The 23,010-nt window shown below is 45.9% G+C and overlaps 2 protein-coding genes across 18 annotated transcripts in view; one reads left to right on the top strand and one right to left on the bottom strand.

Annotated features, from left to right (window-relative positions):
* KLHL36 (kelch like family member 36) overlaps nucleotides 1–23,010 on the bottom strand; it is a 97,890-nt gene that overhangs the window by 19,914 nt on the left and 54,966 nt on the right. For 5 of the 17 annotated variants that reach the window (XM_055726975.1, XM_055726977.1, XM_055726970.1 and 2 more), the window contains 3 exons: nucleotides 18,572–18,717; nucleotides 17,904–17,995; nucleotides 856–3,215 (listed from right to left, as the gene is read on the bottom strand). The gene's annotated coding sequence lies outside the window, so the exon portion shown is untranslated. The remainder of the gene's footprint in view (nucleotides 1–855; nucleotides 3,216–17,903; nucleotides 17,996–18,571; nucleotides 18,718–23,010) is intronic. The other 12 variants (XM_055726982.1, XM_055726979.1, XM_055726971.1 and 9 more) reach the window with 7 other exon arrangements.
* COTL1 (coactosin like F-actin binding protein 1) lies at nucleotides 161–21,884 on the top strand. Its single transcript, XM_005432366.4, has 4 exons — nucleotides 161–367; nucleotides 745–827; nucleotides 10,800–10,957; nucleotides 20,532–21,884. Exons 1-4 carry the CDS (start codon nucleotides 291–293, stop codon nucleotides 20,640–20,642), a joined length of 429 nt encoding a protein of 142 aa, XP_005432423.1. The 5' UTR covers nucleotides 161–290; the 3' UTR covers nucleotides 20,643–21,884.

The following is a 23,010-nucleotide window of genomic DNA, read 5'->3' as shown; positions in this document are numbered from 1 at the left end:
GCCCCCCGCCCCCGGCCCCGGCTATTGCATCACCCCCGGGGCGGGGGCCGGCCGGGCGGGCGGGGCGGGGCGGGGCGGGGCGGGGCGGGGCGGGGCCGGCCCAGCGCAGCCCCGAGCCATTGGCAGCGGCGGGGCGGGGCGGGGCGGGGCGGGGCGGGCCGGGCCGGGCGCTGCGCGGCGCTGCGCGGTGCGGTGCGGCAGCATCAGCGGCGGTGGCGGCGGCGGTGGCGGCGGCCCCCCCAGCTCCGCGCCGCTCCGCGCTCCCCCCCCTCCCCGGCGCGGCCGCCCCCATGGCCACCAAAATCGACAAGGAGGCGTGCAGGGAGGCGTACAACCTCGTCAGGGACGATGCCACCGAGGTGAACTGGTAGGTGGCCGCCGGCATCTCCCGGCCAGGCACCGCAGCTCTCTGATCCCCCTGCTTCTCTACCCGCTCCCGACGGAGTGACTTACAGCCCTTGTTCCCCTTCTCCTCTCCCCGCCTTCCTAAAGGATGCTTGGGGGTTTTTTACAGCATATTCCTCCCCATCTCCTCTTTTCCCTTCCTAAAGGCTGACTGTTACATATATGATTCCCCTTCCCTTTCCCCCAACCCAGAGGGTGACTATTGAATGTATTATTCCCCTTCTCTTTTCTCCTTCCCCAAGGGTGACTTTTAAGTCTAGTATTCCCCCTTCTCTTTTCCCGTTCCCCAAGAGTGACTTACGAGTGTATTATTCCCCTTCTCTTTTCCCCTTCCCCAAGGGTGACTTTTAAATACAATGGCTCTACAATCGTTCCCGGAGACCAAGGGGTAGACTATGAAACCTTTAAAAGGAAGTGCACAGGTAAGCTCCATCTTGATTGCTTTGGCACCTTTTGGTGTTTCTTGTTGCCCTGGTGCGAGGGGGCAGAGGATGGGAGAAAACTTGGGTAAACTGGAATTAGTGCTGCTGCTTCCCCGTTGCCTGCCCTGTCCTGCATGGTTGGGTTTCCAGCTGCCGCAGAGTGCACTGAGGTCCGTAGTCCACCCAGTCCTTTGTCTCACCCTTAGACTTGAGGTCCTTTGGGCTTTTTTTCCCCACTCTGCACAATTTTCCATTGCCTTTCAGATAGAAACAAGACAAAACTCTTGATTAGCAATGGTCTCCTTGTTTAGTGCTGCAGTTTAAAAGCAAAAAAAGAGTCAATTTTTGTGGCTAAGAAGATGCAGTCATACAGATGATTTTGCAATAAAAACCTTCTGTAAATCATAGCCATAGTGGTAAAAGTAACTGCACTTAGAAGGCTTGCTGGGATTTTTTAAGAACATGAAACCCGAGAAGAGAGTGGTTATGCCAAAGACCGGCTCGAACAATACAGAGCTGAAAACAATCGTGTATGTGGCATTGCACAACCGCAACAGTTGTGGTTCGGGGTTTAAACGTGGCAGTTGATTGTTGAACTGTCGCTTGTAGAACATTAACAGGAGGAATAAAGCCTGGGTAAAATGCAGATATGAGGGGTATTTAACTTCATCGCGTCTTAACTTTTGATGTGTTTTACAGAAGTGGGCTTTGATTTTTCTCAAAAAAAAACCTTCTAGGGGGAGGCTTGAATAGTTTTTCATCCTATCTTGGCTGCTGTTTAACCATGACACCAAGTGACATGAGATATGAGGCAGTTGTAACTAATACTGGGCTATAACAAAGTCTTCCTCATTCACCTAGTTACTCTACAATCAAGTATTATGGTTAACCTGTATTTTTAGAATTGCACGTCTGTACTGTGAAGGAATTGCGTGTTGAGCAGTCCCTCCTGTCTCAAGGTGGAGCGAGTCCTGGAGGCACTGTAGTCAGAGCCCCACAGCTTGTTGAATCGCCAGTGCCTGTCCAGATGCGTCTGTCAAGTCCTAGGGCTTGGCTGTATTTTACCGAGTTGAAGGAGAGAACTTCCAGTAACTTAAATGAGGTCAGGATTGGCCTGATCAGTCAATGAGTATCACAGGAGAAAAATACATTTTAGTCCTTTGAAAGCAGCTACTGAATCAAGACGGTGTAGACTGCTCTGCTACGACATTTGCAGTGGGGTCTTACCAGGATTAACCCAGCTACTCATTTCCAGCTGTTCCTGAGACCTTTGCAGGAAAATTCTCAAAAGTGAAAAGGATTGTCCTGTAGCTGATGTCAGAAGAGCTGATATCCCGTACTGCAAGAGCTCCTTCCCGCTCAGCTCTTCTTAATGGGCAACATAAGTACCCAGCATACCCAGGGCTCAGCACTTGTGAAGTTCATGCCAGCGTTATCTGAAGGGTTAGCAGTTTTCTCAGGAAGTCAACGGCTTCAGTATCTGCGTGCCACATTCTCTATCTCTTCTTGTCGCCAAGATAACAGAGTGGCTCCAGACACCTGGGGCTTGCCGAGGAACCTTCCCCATTTATTTTCTCTCCTTGATTTAAGGAGTCCATGTCTTATTTTGTCTGAACTGTTTTTTAAAATGTTTCGCTTGGAGTGGCACCCTCTCAAGAACAGTTTCTATCTTTCCTTCTGTAGCAAAGAGAATACTCTTACTGAGTGGCTAAGCAGCCGGCAGAGGGGATTTGGCAGAGAGCAGGCACTGACTGGGCTGGGTAGGATGCTTATAACAATTAATGGAGGCACATATTGCACTTTGGAATGTGGCCAGTTTTGTTTTCTTGCCATCCCTTGCACGTGCCAAACCCTTATTTATAAACAGGGCATTAAAACAGACTAAGTTTAAGGAAATCTTGTTTTATACCTACAAAGTGCCAAGCTGGCCTCTGCCCCCAGTACTAAAGCATTTTTACAGCAAAAAGGAAATTTTGAGTATTTTAGGCATAAGCACGGTAAAGTAAGGGTTAAATAAAGGGCATCTGTGGGGTAGACTGTGTCCTATGGTTAGCGTTAGAGCTGCTCCACTGCTCCCTTTCCCTCTTCCTTCTTTCCCTCTTCCGTGGCATGCTCCTTGGGAGACCAGGGGCAAGAGATTGTCCTCAAACATACCTTTGGAGCCCAGTTGTTGGAGGCTTAAAGAACGAGGCAAATTCAGGTACCGGGTGCTTGGTGAAGTGCTAGAAAGGATCTTCCTCCACCCCTGAATTACGGTGCAGCAGTTGGGGAAGGAAGGGATGCAAGTTTTGATGTCTCCATCTGTGCAGCAGCCCTTCGCCTGGACCACTAGACTTAGTCAGAAATCAAGGCTTGTGCATCCAGTGAAGTTAGAGCTTTCCTTCCCATCTGGAAGAAAGGTACCAAATGTTACTATGAAGTAGAGCTGGTGGGAATATTTTTACTAAACAAAGTCAGTAAAAAAGAGTAGGAAGAGATGGGAATTGCTGCTAAACATTATTCCTTCCTGTTGCTGCATTTCTTCCCTCCTGGTCCACACCCCATCTCCTTCTACATTTTGATGGAGGGGAGAAGAGCTACTATCAGTTTGAACAGCTTTGGAAAATGTGATTCAAAGATTAAAAAACCTGGCATCAGAATAAACTTCCTTCCTTGTTTTGAATTCCTGTTTTGTGAAAAACACTGCCCTGAAAGCAACAAAGTACTGCAGCTGCTTCTGGTAGAAGCTGAGTATAATTTGGTGGTTGAAGGTGAGAGCGGGAGCTGAAATTGAAAACCTCAGCATGCAAAGTGTCAGCAAGCCCCTCCGTCAGAGCTTGCTTTGTTCCAGTTTCTGCACCATCTATTTCAGTGCTGTTCTGAGTGGCAAACATCTGTGTCGTCCGTGTCCCCCCCCCCCCCCCCCCCCCCCCTGCTCTCTTAATAACCATTCTTATTAAAAGCACCTTCAGCATGTGGTACATGTCACTTCCCTCCAGGGCATTGAATTACAGAGCAGGCGGTGTCAGTGTGTGCTAATTCATGTGGCTCCGAGACCAAGAAGGTCTTTTGTACCGGTCTGGAAGATGTTTGCCTGTGGTGGATATCCTGCCTTGTGCAGCAACAGACGTTGGGAAGGGCTGGGGGGGTTTGTTGGTAGCAAGGTCGTATTTTTGCTTTTTCTTCCCCCATATGTAACCCTTTTAATGCAGACTGTGGCCCAACCCATTACTGATTCTACAAACCTCCTCAGGGAACAAGAGTGGCTGAGGACAAAGGGAAAAGCAAGAAACTGAAATTGCTTCTGTTAATGGAAGTAGCAGGCTCTCTGCAAACCAGCTCTGGAGCAACCCTCTGTGAGCTGCCACTGAAGGAACACACAGCAGAGAGGTGCTGAGCTCCTGGGGCAGTGAGGCCCGTGCCCTGAACCAGGAACTGCTGCTGCAGCCCGTCTACCTTGTGCAGGTTTCATTACTCTCACCGCTCTGCAGTCCGATACGTATTGCACGTCAGACCTATGTGTTACATAGCCTGGGGTGCAGGCTTTTTCTTCCTAAGCTTTTTCCTAAGCTTGATGTACTAGCAGAAAAGTTTAAGGAACTACATAATCAATCCTCCTTTTCCCATCCCACTGTTTGTTGGCAGCAATTGCCACTCTTAAAAGAAGAAAACATGGTAAGAAAAGCTTGTTCAGCGCCCTTTTGTTCAGGGTCCCAGGATGATGCTGAAACACGGGCTGAACCCTGGACTTTCACTTTATCAGTTTCATGCTGTTGCTGTCAAGGTCTGTGTCAGGCCACAAGGTGACTCAGACACTTTGGCTGGGAGGTGGTAGACTCTGGCTTTAGTCTCAGGCAGTAAGACCAGCCCCAGATGTATGAACGCCACTCCTCCAGCCCGTCCCAAAGTAAAGCCAAGGAGGTTCGTTTAAACCACAGACACAGTAAAGTCCTTATTTAGGAGGTGGCAGCTGGTGACACTTCCTCTTGCCGTCCTGTGTCGTGACCAATGTACGTGACCAAATTGGTCTTTGTCTGACCCAAAGAGTCTGGAGACCAAAGCTGAGGACACCAGCTGTCATTAAACACAGTGTAGACACCCCCTGTGTCTTCTAGCTGAGGACTCTTTTGGTTGGACTTAGCAGCGCAGATTACCTCTGCATTAAATAGGGACTTAATTCAAGGCTTTTGATCCATTTTGCTTCATGGTTACAGCTCTTGCCTGTACAGATGGCATGGATCCAGATGTAGCATTAATTTGGTGTTTAGCAGTACGTGCCATCAGTACACTGTCAAAAAAAGCAGCTGAGCTGGTGGATTTCAAGCTAGCAACACAGATAAGAGTTGAAGGTTATTGTACGGAAGGATATGAAGGCTCTTGGGTTGTTCTTTGTTTTTTAAATTCAAAGTCTCATAGCTGGGCTGGCGATGCTGTTGCTGAGAAGAGTAGAATGACGTAGGACTGAGATACTGAATGAAAAGTCTTGTCAAAAACATCCGCTTAAACTTTTGTGTGTGTCAGTAATACCTGACTGCACCAGACAACTTGCCTCAGTTTCCGTGTTACAAAGCAGCAGAGCACTGCATTGTCTCCACCCGTGGTTTACTTTAGGGTTTTTTTAACGCGTGTATTCTGCCATTAAGTAACCAAGAGGTCGGAAGACTCTGTTTCCTCCCCATGCTATATGTGAACAGTTGTTTTTCAATGCATCTCTAACAAAAGAAATAATGAGCCTTTCATTTGGAAAGCCCCAGTCCAGATAAATAATTGCAATGACAGCATGAAATGGGATAGTTATTCATGTGTCTGAAAAGATCAAACCAAAACCACACTGTGCATTCAGCATGAGGAAGAACTGAAAATCTTTGGTCTGAAATAAATACCCTATAAAATAATTTCTGGTTGACATAAAATATTAGGAAGAAAATAGAAATGGAATTGGCTCCTAAGACAAATGCAAGCTCTTCTGGGCTTATGACAATTGTCCTGTAAAGCCTGGCCTGCATATAAAATGTAGGAGCTAAGAGTTGAGAGATCACCGAGATTACATTGGCACCTTAGGTTGTAGGAAAGATTTGTAAAAATGCATGAGGCCTCGTAATGAGATAGGTACTTATCTGTGTTTGGCTACATCTTAAGTTGCTAAAATGGGCTTCGTAAATCAGTCTCCTACTGCTTTTGTTTTTTCCTCTTTAGTGTTGTCTTGCCTGTTTTCCCTTAGTATCTATTTAAAGGAAGACCTGGGGCCATGGGCGGCTTATGGGAATTTCACCCTGCCTTTGCAGCGTTTCCCTGCCCCTGTGCCTTCCCTGCTGGCTGTGAAAGTGCTGCTCTGGGAGGGTCAGCTGAAGTGACATGTGTTTGATAGCTGTCTCCTGGCTGCCAGCTGGAGCTGTGGATTAGGCTGTCCCTTGCAATGACAGGAGGTCGTTTTAGAGGATATTCTCATTAATTTTTGTGGGACTAACTCACCAGGTCGAGTTCTGCACTGAAATACTAACTCCGCGTTCAGTTTAGTTTTGTGATGCCTAATTAAAATAGCGTGGCTGTGGGTCTGCATGTTACCATCCTGTGCCAGGCATAACAGCAGGCAAAGGTTGTACCTTTCGCATGCCCTTTGTCTTGGGGCCTGCTTGGCCATTACTTTTGGCTGACTAACGCAACCATTCCTTCCTTCAGGGAAGGGGAACAAAGATTAGCTGGATCCCCTGTTTCCTCCTACTCAGCCCTGCAGTGTATGTCCGGGCCAGGAGAGAGAGCGGTACAGGACCACTGTCCCTGGGATAGCAGTAACTCATTCTGATGAAATGCTGCTGGTGGCTTCACTGGACCAGAGAAAGCGGAGAAGCCAGCATGGGGCCATCCCCCCCCTGCACTGTGTCCCGAGTACCCTGTACTCATGTCACCCACCCCGGGTCACATGGAGAAGGTCTGGTGCCCCAGCTGCGGCATGCCCTGTGGTTGTGGTCCTGGGGTCAAACATTTTGTATTTGTCTTAGATGACTTAATGAACATGTCTGCATGGTGCAAGGCAGCTCCAGTACAGGGTTAAAGAGGGAAAAAACAGGGTAGTACGAGGTAGGGAAAGTCTTCTGTCTGCACGTCTAGCCGTGTGGCTATAGGGGTGACTGAAGAGGTGGAAAATTGACAAATTAATCTAAAATTAATCCAATTGAAACAAACAAGGTAACTCTTCAGGAGGCCTTTCATGCACAATCAGTAATTCATTGCTGGACAGAACGCAAAAGCAGATCATTGCATCGACGCCTTGCTGTAGTGACCTTGATTCAGCAGGCAGGTGAAGCTGGGAGCATCTTGGCATGTCTCTGGCTTGGCCATTCGGAACCGTAAGACTAAGAACCGTGAAGCTTTTGACAGTGTATTTCTTTTCTGCAGCTAGTATCTTTTACTGATGAGTCAGTGCATTTTAATCTAATGGGGAATTTTTTAGTACAGCTGAACCAAAGGGTTTGAGTGGATGAAAAAGAGGACAACACCATCAAGGAAATCTCTGCGGTTCGGCATCAAGCTTTCATAGCCAAGGGCAGCTTAATCAGTATATTTGGAAAATCCTGCCTACTGATAAGTAGGGTGTTTGGAGAAAAATAATAAGTGATGCTCATTAAGGCATTCATTGTACTTTTCATTGTTTGTCTAGCTCTTTTGTCATGCTGTACAACCGTAGTTAAAGGAGTAGTGATATTAGTAGGAATTAATGTTAATTTCTGCTGTTCGTGAGATCTTCTGAAATAAAGCTGCTATTTCTGTTCTACGCAGATCTATTATTTGCTTCTCTCTGCCCTGAAATTCATGGCTTAGTGACTAGGTGGTTGTGTAGAGCCAGGCAGGATTTCCTTTTTCAGAGGAAATCTGCTGACTCTTTATGATTTGTTAGACTCCCCCATTACCCTCCCCCCCACCCCCCCACCCCCCTCAATTCCTAAAACCACTGTAAGTGGTTTCGTGTGAAAAGTGGGGTGTGTTTGTATATTAATGCTGTGAGATTTCTAGGGGAGTTGGCGCTGATGGCATTGATGACTTCCAGCGTAGCGAGGTGATCTGGCAGGGTAGAACTGATTAACTGTGAAAGCGGAAATCTGGGAGCATAAAAGAACTTGCATTTTGATCCCGTTATCGCTCTGAACATACTTCAGGCTAATTGTGAAACTGAACGACTTTGGCTGAGGGATTTTGACCTGCAGTTGGAGGGACTCATACCCAGGCTGAACTGGTGCTAAAAACCTCTACATCTGTCCCTGTTGCCCTTTAGGAAAAGAGACATGTTAATTGCTAAGGGCTCCAGTTCACATTCCCTCTTGGCTTTATCTGTAGCTGCTGAAATGCTCCTCAGCTGCTGCAATTCACAGAACTGGCACATCAAGTTAAAGCATCACATACTGGTAGATTACATTAAATACACTGGACTGAAAATCGTGGTGGCTGAAGAGCGTGTTCTGCCTACTGTGGGGATGCAACCTCCGTGGGGAGACAGGAGGAGAAGGCACGCAGCTTGGGTGTAACCCTTCAAGCCCCCACAAGTAAACCAGCCCCAGGTAAATTCTGCCCAGATGGTGACTCAGAGCCCCTGAGTTGCGTATTAAACTTATTGGGACTTAGCATGATGAAGTAAGAGTTGCTCAGTCACTGAGTAGTAGGTGATCTAATAGATGCAAGCCCACATGGAATTGCTGGGTTTGGCCCTCTACAGTGCTGCTGATCCAGCTGCTTTCAGGCAGCGCTGGGCAGCACTCAAACTCTTCTGCTGAGAAGCAAATCCTGCTGCTGCCAGTGATCTGTGGGTTCATGTCAAGTTAAAGTTCATGCTGGCAGGTGAATTCCTTCGACTTCCTTGCTATGATGCTTTTTCCCAGTCATATTCTTGCATTATCTTAATAGTAAAGGGGCACGTTCCAAAGCAGTCTTCAGGATGCCTTTGGGAGAAAGGGCAGGGATGAAAAACCTACATGCTCAAGGTGGAGAGTGATGGGTCCATGGTAAGGGCCGTGACATGGTTACGGTGTAGTAGAGGCCAGGACTTGGTGGCATTAAAGTGCCTTCTAGCACCGTGTTCCCACAGGAACCACAGGACAGTTCCTAGTGGAGTGTGGCCTCCTTTACTGTCAGATCTGGGAAAGCGAGGTTTTTTCATAGAACTGTTAATAGTAACGTTAGGGGATTTACTGTCTCTCTTCACCTTGGGTATTTCCTGGCTGTCGGTTCATTTATGGTTCTAATCAATCTTGGGAAGAGGATTTACTGGCAGAACCAGGAGTCTCTCCTTGCATTTCTTGTACTTGCCAGTAATAGGGTATCTCAGAGAGAAGTTTTGTTTCCCTGCACTGCTGATACACATGACTCTCACTCTCCTTCCAAAGATCCATCTGGATTTTTCCTTTGAATATGAGCTTTTTTTGTTTCATGAAATCTTCAGGTGAGTTTGTTTTAAACACCATACTGGCTCACACACACCCCTACACGTATTTTCCAGTTTTCCCCAGTAGTACTCTGTCAGTGGCAAAAAACTACATAGAGAACAAAACAGGGAGAGCATAGGTGGATTTTTTGAGACTTAAAAACGTCTTTTACCAAGGGGAAGTTGTCTCTACTCCCACTATGGCAAAACAAAGCGTTAAAGAAGCTGTGAGATCTGTCAGCTTTCCGAGAACATCCCACTTTTTCTGCATTGATTTCTAGCAGATTATTTTCTGGGGATGAGCAATTTACAGCTGCTTCTCCCCTATCCCCAGAGCTCCTGGGGCTGTCCTGACTCTTCAGGGAGCATGCTGTAACGGATCCACTGATGGGGATGTTGGCAAATGTTAGTACACCTGGAGCCTGCGTTTTCACCTGGCAGTAGTCAAGACAGCAAATAACTATAAAGCATGTTGAACTGGTCACAACAAGCGTAACCAGGATTAACATGATTCTTTTCAAACAGCGAGTTTGTTCTTCTATTTTGAGTCATCTCATTTCATTTAAGAGCTCTGGGGTGACCTCTAACAGATGAAGTAGCTATGATTAGGTATATTCCATGATTGCACAACTGTCCATCTGCTCTGCTTTTCTGCACAATCCTGGTTGAAGGCTCCGGCATCGTGCATGCCACCGAGGCTGGGGATACGAGTGGATGGTATCACACGCTTTCTAAGTGCCTGTGATCATGAAGGCGTCCAGCTGCCTCGGTTGGTGAGTCACTCTGCAATGAAGGAACGAAGTCTTCGAGACAAGGATTTTACAAGGATTTTACACATATGGCCAGACTAAATAACTCTAGTCTGGCATGATATAGCAGAAGCCAGCTGTGAAACAAAGATCAGAACAGTTCTAAAATCCAAGGCCTTTGTCTAACAGGGCTTCAGAAGGAGTAGAAAAGCACATCTGGGGAAGTAATTGCAGATTTTTCTTTTGCTCCTTCTTCTCCTCTCCTTGTAAATTCGTACTACAAGTGAGCCAGAAATGTTGCTGAAGGGAAGGAGGGGAGAGGATCAAATGTGCACAATGGCCAGTTTCTGGGTATATGTTGTAAAATGTGACCCTAATCCTGCTGTCCTGTAAGAAAGAGACACTGGGAAATCACTTTCTTCCCTTCTTGACCAGTGACCTGCAGATGAATGATCTGGCTGAATGTGTAACTGGGGTTAGCTCTGTGCTCTGGAACTGCCCCTTGACTGCATTTTAGCCATTTCCAAACATTAGCAGCACGCTGTGTGGTGTGGGGTGACAGCACAGCCAGTTTTCTCCGAGGAACTCGGCACACTCCAGGAAGAGGCAGACCCAACCCTGCCAAAGTGAACCTTGCAAGCCAAGGGCATACAAGCAGCGTCCCAGTATGGATTGCCCTGTTAACCCTGAGCAATGACGGTATTGTAACACAGGAGCAGTGCCTTGGCTTGGTCTTTAAGTTGAGAGCAATAGTCTCACCCTAGAAAATGGCAAGGCATTTGGGATGTTTCTGGTTTTAATAATTTTATCCTTTTTGCTTTGTCTTTCCAGATGATGTTCGATTGTTCGGCTTTGTCCGATTCACCACCGGCGATGCCATGAGCAAGCGAGTCAAGTTTGCCCTCATCACTTGGATTGGAGAGGATGTCAGTGGCCTGCAGAGAGCCAAAACTGGCACCGACAAGACTCTGGTCAAAGAAGTAGTACAGGTAACCTCTTCCTTCTGCTTCTAACTGCCAGTTCTCATCACTTTTGGCTCTACAAACACCAGCAGGAGGGGAGAGGGGGAAGGATTGGATCATCCTCCAATTTAGCAGTTAATCCTTTGAAAAGAAGACAGTTTCCTATTGCCTGTTTTCTTACTAGGAAGACTTAACATCTGCCCTTTGAGTGCTCAGGTGTAAAGCACCACCTTTGAGCTTAAGGCTATCAACTATTTCACGAGGAGGGAATATATGCACTCCCCTCCTTGTCACCATTAAGATGTTTCACATCGCCTTCCTTGATGTGGAAATAATATTGAATGGTAGAGAACAAGGCAGTATTAATTTAGCCAGGTAAAATTAAACAGAAAAAGCCACACCCTTGTTTAAACTTCTCTTGAGGCCTTTTGTGTCTGCACAATGAATTCCTGGACCTAATCAACGAAAGTCTGAAGTCCCTATCAGTACCAATTAACTAACAGCTCTTAATAGCTAACTAGATTTGAATAGTCTTTTGTTAGACCTCTGATGTATCAGGGAAAAAGAGAAATGTGCTTAGTATGTACCTTGGAAGGGCTTCACTTGAATTTGTCTGCCCCAGCTGAGCTTATCGTTTAACTCTGTCAGGGCCTCTGAGGGGACCTGAGCTGGGCTTGCTCTGCTGGGCTCCAGGCTCAGGCCAAGTGAGGGAGAACAAGGAACAGCAGCAAGAGAAGAAAACTGCATAAGGCTGCAAAGAACTGCTGCTGAAAAGCTGACTGTAATGGAGAGGATGCTAAGAGTTAGCATGTTTCCTCTGGAGATGGCAAGATTAGCTCTTTAAACTAAACCAAGGGCCAGCTCTCCTGGAAATGAAAAGAAATGGTCTTATGCGCTTGGAGAACAGGCTGAGCACTGAAATCATCTCCCTCAGTAACTGTGTTCTTGCCTATGTAAAGAAATCTCCCAAGAGGACAACATGAAGGATGAAAATGAAGTCCCCCTCAATTCATTTGTAGTTTGTACGTTACAGAAGATTATATTTAGAAAAAAAAGCATGAAGAATATAAGAAATTCATATACTTCCAGAATATAAGCACTGGTGCTAAATGTTTCAAAATGACAGCTACGCAAGGGGGTCCACTCTGAAAAGAAACTTCCATAATTACACCTGAGAGACAGCAAATTTCTGTTCATGTGAAGCAGCTGAAACTGTAATTGTAGCTGAAGATTAAATTATAGAGTACTAATGAATGACTCATATAAGAATCACTAAGCCCAAGATTTTTTAAAAAATATGTTTAGACAATTTATTCCTGTTGAGTTGAATAGCATTCCTGAGTGCTGTTCTAAGATCTGTCCCCCAGATCTGTTACATATAATTTAGAGTTTTACTTGTTTCATCTTTGATTAGTAGTCTGTATAAGTTAATAATCTGGTGGAATATTAACCATTCTTGGCTGTTACTTAAAAGCCAACTTTGTATTTGAACAGGTCAGAATTTCGTATTCCAATTAATCTATACTAAAATATGAAAACAATACATCTTGTGCTTAATGCAATTTTATTGAGCAACCATGTCTATAACCCACCGATTTCTGAACATAATGCCAATGGAGATCTCCTTTCCATAAGAAATTATCTGGACAACTATTTTGAATAGTTCTACATGTGCAACTAAATCCCTCTGAGTGGAGTGGGATGAAAGCAGAACTCTTCTTTTTATGCATTTAAACTTGCAGATAATCTGTCAAAACAAAAACTGACAAGGAAGTCAAACTGAAATTTAGCGAAGGGAATTTACCCTACAGCTATTTCACTCTTACTGGTTCTCTCGACCTTCAAGTACGTTCCCAGTCACCCCACTGCTGCCGATTTTTACAGAGATTATTGGAGATGTGAGTTATACATAGAAAAATGCAGTTGGTTGGTTGCTGTAATGATAAAACTACAAATCTGACTCAGTGTTGGTTCATCATTTGGAATAAGCAGTACCCTAAAGTGGGATTTTTTTTCTTCACAAACCCCGAAGGGAATCTCGGCTGTTGGTGCGGCTGGGGTCTCTGCAGCTTTAGTGGCATTGCATGGCTCATAGGCACACTTACCCTGTGCAACATGTCTCTCCTTCCAAGGAAGTATGGCGCAAGGAGGCTTTATGTAAAGCGGTTAACTTTTATTTTGTGATCTACAGAAGTGATAGGTTGGGATTCCAGAACAGCAGCTCTTCAGTCTGACATCCCTCAGTAAAACTTGAAGGGCTTTCGCTAGCTTGTAATATTTGCAACAGCTAACTGTGGCTCTTTATTTAGACCAAAGCTCCAGCGTGAGGGAAGGCCTGCTTTATATTCTCTTCTGTGTTGTAGACGCACTGATGAGCTACGTTTGAGCTCTGCTCAAAGCTGAACAAATGCCAAGGAACGTTGTACTTCCGCCGAGACACTCAAAGTGAAAGACAGTCAGCTTGAATACTGCCTAGCAAGCAAAACCCACCATGCTGCATCTGTAGAATAAAGAGTACTCACACATGGTGATCATTACATGGTCTCCTAGAAACCTGCCATACGGAAAACACAAGAGATATTAACTGTTGAAAAGTAGATTATGGGCTTGTGAACAAAAGGATGAAATATTATGAAGCAAGGAGAGGAACTGGGTTGCCCTCATTTTTGTATTCCTCCCTTGGAAGGGGGAGCAGGTGCTGTGAAATCTATAGGGAGGTGGTTTGGGAAGAAATGCTGATAGTGAGTGGAGGTGGTTGCCAGAAAATCTCTCAGGAAGAAAGAACAATTGACTTTTAACTGTAATAACTGTAAAATTACAGGGGATCTCATCTGGTGCATATCGCCATAGTTCTGATCTGTACTAGCTGAGAATCAGATCTTCTGGCTTGTTTGGGATTATCTTTATTACCTCTTCCATGTTGTTGGAGAACGGGGTTTGCATTTATTGTGTTTATTTTGGATTGTAGAAAACCACATTTTGTATTTAAGGAACATTCAGTAGCTTTCTTTCACGGCTGTTTATTCTCCATCCTTTCCTCTTTACTTCAGCTGGAAATCTTGGATCAAGCCTGTGACCTCATCCAAGTAGTTCAGCTGAGAACAGGTCAGAAGTAGGGCCAGGATGGGGAACAAGTAGTTATCTGTATCTTCTTAAAGGTATAGCTAAGTACTAATGTGTGGAGACTTTCCTGTGTAAATGGAGACATGGAGTAAGGTGATGCAGCATCCCGTCTTTTCTCCACTGAGCTTCTGCCCAGGCCAAGGACAGACCTAGGGGTGGGGGGTAGTAGCACACAACATCCCATGCTTTGCAGACTGTTGCTTAAGGCATTTGGTAGTTCATTTCTGGGCTACAGCCTAAACCTAGATCTAGAATGATCTAAACTTAACAGCTGGGGAACTTTATGAGACAGTAAGGCAGGATGACTTCAGGTACAAGGCTGTATTTTGCTGTCAGCAGTGAGTGTTACCTTGTGCATGTGGGTGAACTGGCAGATGCTTGCGGTGAGCCATGCATGCAGCAGACCCCCCGGCACGGCTGCACTTTGATCGCTGCGAGACGCTGGTTGTTGTGCCAAGGTTGTACCCAGATGCCAGTAGATACCAGCTGAAGGGAAAGGCTCTGGGCGTATTTTCTACTTGGCTAAAAATGAGATCATCCAAAGTTGGTCTTGAGCTCGTGTTTTACCTCCCTGGCAGTAAGGATGGTTTTGCCTTTTACCTCCTTTATATGCACAAGCTGTGGCTCCTTCAGCCTTCATACAAATCCATCCAGGAGACTCTCTGGGCTCTGAGGGCTCTTGTTTTGACCACTTTTATTCCAGAGGCCCGGAAATCAAGGCTCTTGTAAGCTGCTTGTCATGGCTAGGAGCAGCTGCCAGCATGAGGTTCAGTTCAGCCATAAAAATTCCTGCAAGGTGAAACTTGGCAGCTGTGGGTTTTCAATACAGTGTCAGGCCTTGCAGTGAATGGCCCATTCATTTTGAGGAGGGGCAGAGGGATGATGTTACCGTGCTTTTCCTCTAGTAAGGGCAAGCTCAGGCACAACGGCTGTGGGGCTGGGAGTGGCAGCCGGTGCTGAAATGGTCCGGTTTTGATGTAAATGCCAAAAAACTGAAAACAGGACTTGGTTTCCCTCTGACTGTTGCTTCCTCTCTGTGAACTTATTGCCCTTCATGACTGCATTTCCTATCAGGAGATTTTAACCTTTCTTTAGGCAGCGTGGAGGTCTTTTTCCTGACGGGACTGAATTCCTCCGCAGGGCTGTCTCAGCAAAGGGATTGCCCAATCTTATTTTCCATGAATTTTGACTCTTCTTTGCTTTCTTCAGCACTCCTGCCCCCACAGTGTCATGTGCTCTATTATTTGCCTAAATCATATGCAGGGTAAAACAGCTCTGTTTCTGTGAGCAAATATTTGCGGCATTTTATTCATTATTATTTTTTGGTGAGGAATTTGCCTGGCTTTAGTGATGTCAACGAATTTACTTAGTTCCTGCTTTGGAGCTGATGGCCAGATCTTTTTTTTTGTTCACTTTTCTCTTTTCCTCTGGGTTCCTCACTGCACTGATGCTAGTACCTCCTAAGGGAGGACCCCCTTACGGAGTTACTGTCTGTGGTCTTGGGACAGATACAACATGTATAACTCCATGGTTAGGTTAGGTTTCTCCTGCTAGTGCAGTGGTGGCCTAAACAGAAGATGGTTTAATAGCTTTGTTAGAGGCAGTCAGAAAATTAGACTCATACAGTAATGGCTATGTCGCAGTGGCTTTGAGAGTCTTTCTCAGAAGGGTGAGTGAAATCCTGCTGGGAATGCAAACAGAACTGGGGGTTTTGACTGGTTTTCCTATTCTGGTTTATTGCAGTGACCATACCAAACACATAAGGAATTTAAAGAACTCCTAGTCCTAGTCTAGAGAAGGTGGTAACTTTCTAAGGAACTTCTTCAGGCCAGAACAAGCAGCTTCTCATCACCCCACATCTGACATACAGCCCTGTGACTTTTCCAGTGGGATGCAGCACAGATAGAATTTGCAGATCAGCTGAAATGTAGTTCCCATTGCTGAGAGATGCATTTGCCAGAGGTTTGGGCTGGCTTCTCCCAGTGGCTGGAACTGGTCCATGTAAAAATTGGCAAGGACTAAATTTGAAGAGAGGGGTTTTGCTGATAGCTTGGACTCTGACAGCTGATCACAGGACCAGGTTTGCTGTAGCCAGAGTAGAGTGGAGGGCAGCAGTGCTGTATTGTTATAGGCGCTTGTCCCTTTATAGTTCTCCTTGTACCCAGAGAAGCCAGGCTAGAACATATCTCTGCCGCTGCTGTAGGACATGTCCTTTTTTCTCCATGACCCCAGGTCAAGGACTCATACCATGCTGGAACAGAAACAGGGGAGATATCATCTCCTCTGTACTGCATCTGCACTGAAAATGAGGTGACCAGTAGGTGGGAGGGGTGACATTAAGCACAGTGGAACTGAGGACTTCAAACATCAGTGGAGGCTGCTGCAAGCCCCAGTGTAAATAAAAACAGCAAGAAGCTGCTCAACAGCTACCTGGCACTGTCCCCAGCTGCCAAGAACCCAAGTGCCTGTAGATGATACAAGGATTTTCCTTCTGGCTTCAGGCCCACCCATGCTGGGATTTATAAGGGTCTCTACAGACCTTTTTGGTACAGTGTCTACACCAGACAGATTTTCCCTTGGCCAGCTTCGGGAAGTTTTATGGCCCCATATGCTAAACATTCAGGGCCTGGAATAGGAAGAAAATCTACTCCACCCTTTTTTCCCCCCCATAAAGTTGACTGGAAGAGAAAGGCTGGGCTGAGCTTGCTGCACAGATTTCATGCTTCCCAGGAAGAGGGGTGCAGGCTCACTTTTTGCCACCTGACATGCATGGCTGGAGCCCTTTCTCTCTGTAGTGTCACATGGAGGTTGACACAGGGGATTGGATTGCAAAATTGTGACCCTGTGCTGCTCAGGCACAAAGTGAAGCACATGCCGGATAGGTGTATCGAAGAACCATGAGTAAATCTTACTTTTTATGTTGTGTTCAATGACTTGAGAGGAAAAGCAAAGAGACTGTGGTCAGTGTCATGTCGTGACAGTGATAAAGATAAATGGCATCATTGTTTTTGTTATCTGTGGGCTGCTGGTGACTCTGCAGTGAATACAATGACTAGAATTCACTCTCAGGGCTTGTGCAGTTGTAAAAAGCTTGGGGATAGGGGGAGGAGAAGAGAAAAGGAAGTGGAGGATGTGAAATAAAGATGCAGGTCAGCAAAGCAGAGGTCTAAGCATCAGAGTTATGCACAGTGCCTTAGGCGGCTGTAACTTCTGCAATCCTCTTGAAGGGCATTAGATACTGGCATGTGAGAGAGAAGAGAAAGCAGGCACTTACCCCACCCCGGTCTCTTAAGAGCAGAAAGAAAATCTGGTGGCAGACTAGAACTCTGGCTGAAGTCGGATGCCTGTTGGCATTGCTGTTAGCTGCTTGAAGCTAGGATTTTTCCTGGTGCTTTGCAGGAGCTGGTTTGCTATGGTCGGTTATTTATAATTGCAAATGACAGTCATGCCAAATAAGGACCATTGCCTGGTGTAGCTAACATGAGACACAATTAAATCAGTCGGGAGTCGTTTCACATTATGGCCATTTCAATGGGGAATTGAACACAAAAAGAGAGTGAACTCTGGATAAGATGGCCCTCGGCTGAAAAGTGCTGCTGTTGATCATGGGTGCCCAATGTCCCGAGGTGAGAGCCGGAGTCCCTCCTGTTGTCCTGCCCTGGTGACACAGGAAGCAGTTTCAACCGTCTCTAAAATATGTATATGCCTCCCTTCACCTTATGATTTGCACCCTGAACAAAAGCTCAACCCCAGAGAGCTAAAACAGTGAATTGACAGTGATGAGGGAGGCTATGGCTGAAGAAGGGTCAAGCACTATATTGAAATCAGGAGTTCCAGGTAGCAAACTCACCAGAAGCATCTTCTCCTCTTGGGGCCAGGCTTGATGAGACATTGTGGTGGGTAAGAACCAGTGTGAAGAACCAAAGAAGCCCCTGACAGCACCTGACAGCAGAAAGGAGCAAAGCAAAGAGTTATTAATAGCAATGACCCAGATTGCACTCTGAGGGTACAAATCTGACACAGGAGGTGGCCCAGTCAGCTAAGAGGATATTTAAGGGTGGCCCGGAACATAACCCATTGCTACGGGGAGATTGGTTGAACCTTGCAAGGTGTCTCAGTGGCATTGACATGAAGTAGTGGCTGGTGCCCACAGATCATCACCCAAGAATCATCCGGGTAACTGTCTAGTTGGGAAGACATTTGAGTAAGTATAGTTACTTTGTGGTACATATAATTTAATTTTCCCTCTGTTCATGCATGAGTGCACTTGCAGTTTTAGTTTGAGAATCAGCTGGATTCTGCAGAGCGGGCATTGAAGGAAACCCTCCCTGCATTTATAAAACACACACACTTCTCACGGAATCCCTCTCAGAAATGATTTTATGGGCCTGCCTCACTAAAGTTAGGGCAAAGACTAGCAGTCAGGTTGGGTAGTCCTGGCTAATCTGCATAGCGGAAAATTTGTTAAACCTGTTAGCGTATAGAAAAGAAACTGAAAAAATCATGTAGGTATCTCACCTCAGTGAGCATCAAATAGTTGAAAATCATTTGTTTGGTCTTAGCAAGAGCTGAGCTTTGCAGAGATCTCAGGAGGTCTGGAAGTAGGATGCTTGTGAGCATGACCAAATCTGATGTTTTGGGCAGTTTGGCACTTAATTTCCTATCTAAAAAAAAAAAAAAAAGGATTATTTTCTCTAAATAAACCATTTCTTTCCCATTTTCCCTGAACTCTGCTAAGACATGGATGAGTGCCTGTAATGTCTGTCCTCACACCAGAAAAGCCAACTATTGGAGTGCGGAGCAAAATGGTGCTGTGAAGCAGTCGTTACTTCTTAGGACTTTGTCTAGCTGCTGATAAACTCAAGCAGAGCAGACAAGGCTTCTCGTAGCTGCTCAAAGTTTGGGTTTCCACCCCCCCCTCCCCCAGGTAACTCTTCAGCAGTGAGGATTTCCTACACTGTGAAACAGGATCAGCTGCAGCCTGGGAGGCTGGCACGGGGGAGGGAGTGGTTTTACTCTCCTTTCCATTTTTTCCACAGCATGAAAGAGGTGCTAAGGCTCTTTCAAGCTGAATCCTTCTCCACCCCCTCCTTTACCCGACTGTGATCCCAAACTGAGACCCTTGAGACGCTGCCAAATAAAGAGCTCTCCCATGGCTTGGAGTCTGAAACCAATTAGAAGCCCCCCTCCACGGTTATGCTGGGGCTGTTCCAGCGTCGGGGAGACCTGGACAAGATGATTGCTTCTCTCTCAAAGCATCGCCCCGTTCTCCCAGGCAGCCTCTGCCACCTTTCAGGGCTCTCGCTGCCCAGGGAGTGCCAGGCATTGCAGTTTTCCTGAGACATTGCAGCAGGGCTGTTGGGATTTTAATTCACGTTTTTTGTCGTCAGTTTGTCCCTGGCCCTGCAGACTGCAATGGATGCTCGTCTCTTCCATGCTGTCTAAAATCTCTGTGGGATGTGGGGAAGGGAAGGACACATGTGGTGTTTTCAGTTGTGGTTAGGAAGGGAAGGAAAATGCTAAAGCAAGAAGCAAATGTGCCTGTTTGCTGCAATGCCTGTGCACACACATGCACGCCACCCTTGCTGTGAGGCAGCAGGAACAGTCTCCACAAAGGAACAAATCCCTGACTGTAGTGACACTGCCATGGCACTCCGTGGGATCCCATTCATGGCAATCTGTTCTGAAAAAGGTTTTATCTGTTCACAACCTTGCATCACGGCATGCTGCCTAGGGCTTGCCCGGCTCCCATAAGTTGGAAAGAGCATTCAAGCAGCTAGGTAGCTGCCCTGCAGTACACAAGTGTATTAATAAAGCATGTTCGTAAAGGTCACTTTGGATCATCAGACCACAGAGCATAGTGGGGTCTTAACAACGCCAGCAGCCTGCTTGGCCATGATACGTATTGGATAGTTGAGAGCAGTCAGTGAATCTAATAAAGTTGTCTTATTTGTTCCTGGTACCATCTGTGTGTTGCTCAGTCTTTAATCGAAGCATCCTCCTGTCAGCTGGTGGGGTGTGATACTGTAATGTGCTATGGTGTAGCACTGTTCTCCATTCTTTAGGAGAAGGCGTCCTCAAAAAGGCACAGACAGGATTAGTGACTTGCCCCAAATCATGCTGAGGGTCAGTGGCAGTTTGAAGGTCAACAATTTTGAGATTTTTAGTTTGCATACTACTTAGGAAACTTGACCTAAACTAGCTTGCGCATTTACTGCTAGTAGAGTTGTTGCATAGGGTGGGATTGGGGCTTGCAGCTGGTGACTGTAGAAGTAAACAAAAAATTTTTCCAGGTTAAGTCTTGGGTTTTGCCATCACTAGTCTTCTGTCTTATCCACAGCTTTCTGTTTATCACCCCTCCCATAGTATATAAGGATATGCAGTTCATACAGCCATGGAAGCTAGATAACCCATCTTTACTCAGGTACTGGGACGAATATCCCCCTTTTTTAACAGGCTTTTTCTTTATCTCTTGCAGAACTTTGCCAAAGAATTTGTGATCAGTGACCACAAAGAACTGGATGAGGATTACATCAAGAACGAGCTGAAGAAAGCAGGGGGGGCTAATTATGATGCACAGACTGAGTAAATGCATGAACCTCCTGGCACCACCACCTGGATCTCAAAGGGAGGGAAAGGCACAACAAACTAACACAACTGAGAGATGAGGCAACTGAAATCCCCAGCTTTCTGTGTGTGCACCCAAGAACTCCCTTTCTTTGCATACAGTGGACTTTTATTTTCCATTCCATCTCATGAAACATCCCTCTCTGGCGTTCTGTTTTTCTTTTTTCCTCATTTTTTTACTCATAACTGTCTGTGTCCTCACATCTGTGCAATTTAGGTTTGGCTCTGCTTTGGTCCTATTCAGCATTGTGTTTGTAGACGCTTGCCATTGTGTCCTTCGTATGCGTGCATGTCTGTGTGTTTTAGTTGGGCTCAACCTGGTCTCTGAGGGTAGAAAGTTCTGGGGGAGTTCTAAACATCGATTATTTTAATTTTTCAAAAAATTGCTCTGACTGATATTCTTGCGAATAATATATTTTGCTGTTCTAGGCTCACATCAACTTGAGTTGACTTCACTGAAACTTTGATTAAATTGTCTAAGCTTAGATGTCCAGCTGAGGTGTTACCTAACAGCTTAAACAACAAAGCAAACAAACAAAAAAATTCTTTGACTCTTAATAAGTGGGAATAAATTTGCCTTAAACATTGCTTGACAGTTGCTATTCTGTGTGCTGCATCTCTATCCCTCCCTCTTAAAAAGAAGATCCAATGTGATCCGAATGTGGGGGTTTTGTGGTTTTTTGGAGGTATCATGACACAGTAAACTGAGGGGCTTAGAAATGTTTGGACACTTGTTTACTATTTTGCGTACATTGGTCTCTGGGTTTGTATTTGACTTTCCTAAAGCTGGGGGCTCAGGAGGTGAAACTGAAATGCATAGATTTCCTTTTTAAATGATGTCTGCAAAAACAGCAGCCGCTGAATCCTAGCAGCCTTCTCTGCCCATGTTCCCCCTGGTTTTTTTGCAGTTAAACACAACATCTTCAGCTATGTGGGGCCTTCAAGCAGTGAACCATCCTGCAGCTGTGACTGAGGACAGAGCAGGGCAGCTCTGTCCCAGCTGGGATGAAACATTCAGCAGCAGAGGCCCAGAGATAACCTGGGCACAGTTAGTTTGGGGGGGCTTCCCTGTATGGCTTTTTTTTTTTTTCCATCAAAGGTAACTGTCCCCAGAATTATGTGTAGGGGGAAACTGTGTTGTACTGGGGCTTGGGAGTCAGCACTATAAACCCATTACAGAAATAAATGTTTTTCAAGAACAGTTCTCGGTGGCTCTGTTGTTTTTTTTTTCACGTTCCCTGCCACAACAAGCCTATATTTAGGAGGTCTGTTAATCCTGGGTGTAAGGCTTTGAGCTCGTGTGATCTTGGGGCTATTAGGAGATTTAAACACTGGCTTAAATGTAAAATGATCTCAGTGCCTGCAGCCCTTGTCTGCTCATTTCTGCTCTGAAAGGCAGAGGTGACCACAGTGCATATGACACACTTTTTGTTCAGCAGCTCTACATCTAAATTTCCAGCACCAAAATGCCAAGTGGGAATTGTAATTAGGTCAAAGAGAATTTCACACCCACGTAAAATAAATGTAGAGAGGTCAGGAACAGATCTGGGAGCAAGAGCGACACTTTCAGAGTGAAGTTTTGCAGCTTCCTTCACAGGGTTACATGGGGTGTTACAATTCTGGACTGAACTTACTAGAAGTTGCCCTGGAAGAAGGGAAATGGTTAGTTTCTTACAGGACTGACAGCAGGGACAGGCGTTAACTAACAGGAAAGAGCTTTGCAGAGAGCTTGCAGTGATCTGAGGCTTTGCCTTACTGGTTCAGTGACCACAGCAAACTTTTATTTGACAGCTTGTGGGGGTACTGAGACAACAATCTCAGTCTGGTCTAGAAGCCTGGCAGCAGTGTTGCAAGAAATTCATCTGCACCTGCTGTGGTGTGGGGTTTGGTGCACTGCTCAAGCAAGAGCTCAGCACAGAGGCAAACCAGCTTTCTCAGCCACTTGAAGACATCTCAAAGACAAAGCAGAGCACTTCTGCTGCCTTTGGTGAGCTGGCTCCAGGGATGGAGGAAGCAAAAGCATCACCCCCTCTTTGGTTGCTTTGCTATTCTCAGTCAGCATATGCCTCCTACAGAGTATTTTTCTGAAGACTTTCTAAATCTTTTCTAGATAATTGTCTCCTCCAGGTAACTTCCCCAGGTGAGTCTGTTCCATGCCCTCTTTGACAGCCACTGTTGGGGCCCAGTGCCCTGCATCTGGGGCTGACACCAGCAGTGGCTGGATGGGCTTGTGCCTCCCTTAGAGTTTCTCCTGACTTCTGCAGTGGTTTGAAGCAGGACTCCAAAGTACCCATACAAGCAAACCATCCCATTTTGCCCTTAGTGCAGTT

Source organism: Falco cherrug, chromosome 14 (genome assembly GCF_023634085.1).
Source record: "Falco cherrug isolate bFalChe1 chromosome 14, bFalChe1.pri, whole genome shotgun sequence".
Lineage (NCBI taxonomy): Eukaryota > Metazoa > Chordata > Aves > Falconiformes > Falconidae > Falco > Falco cherrug.
This window is presented reverse-complemented; position numbering and strand designations above follow the sequence as displayed.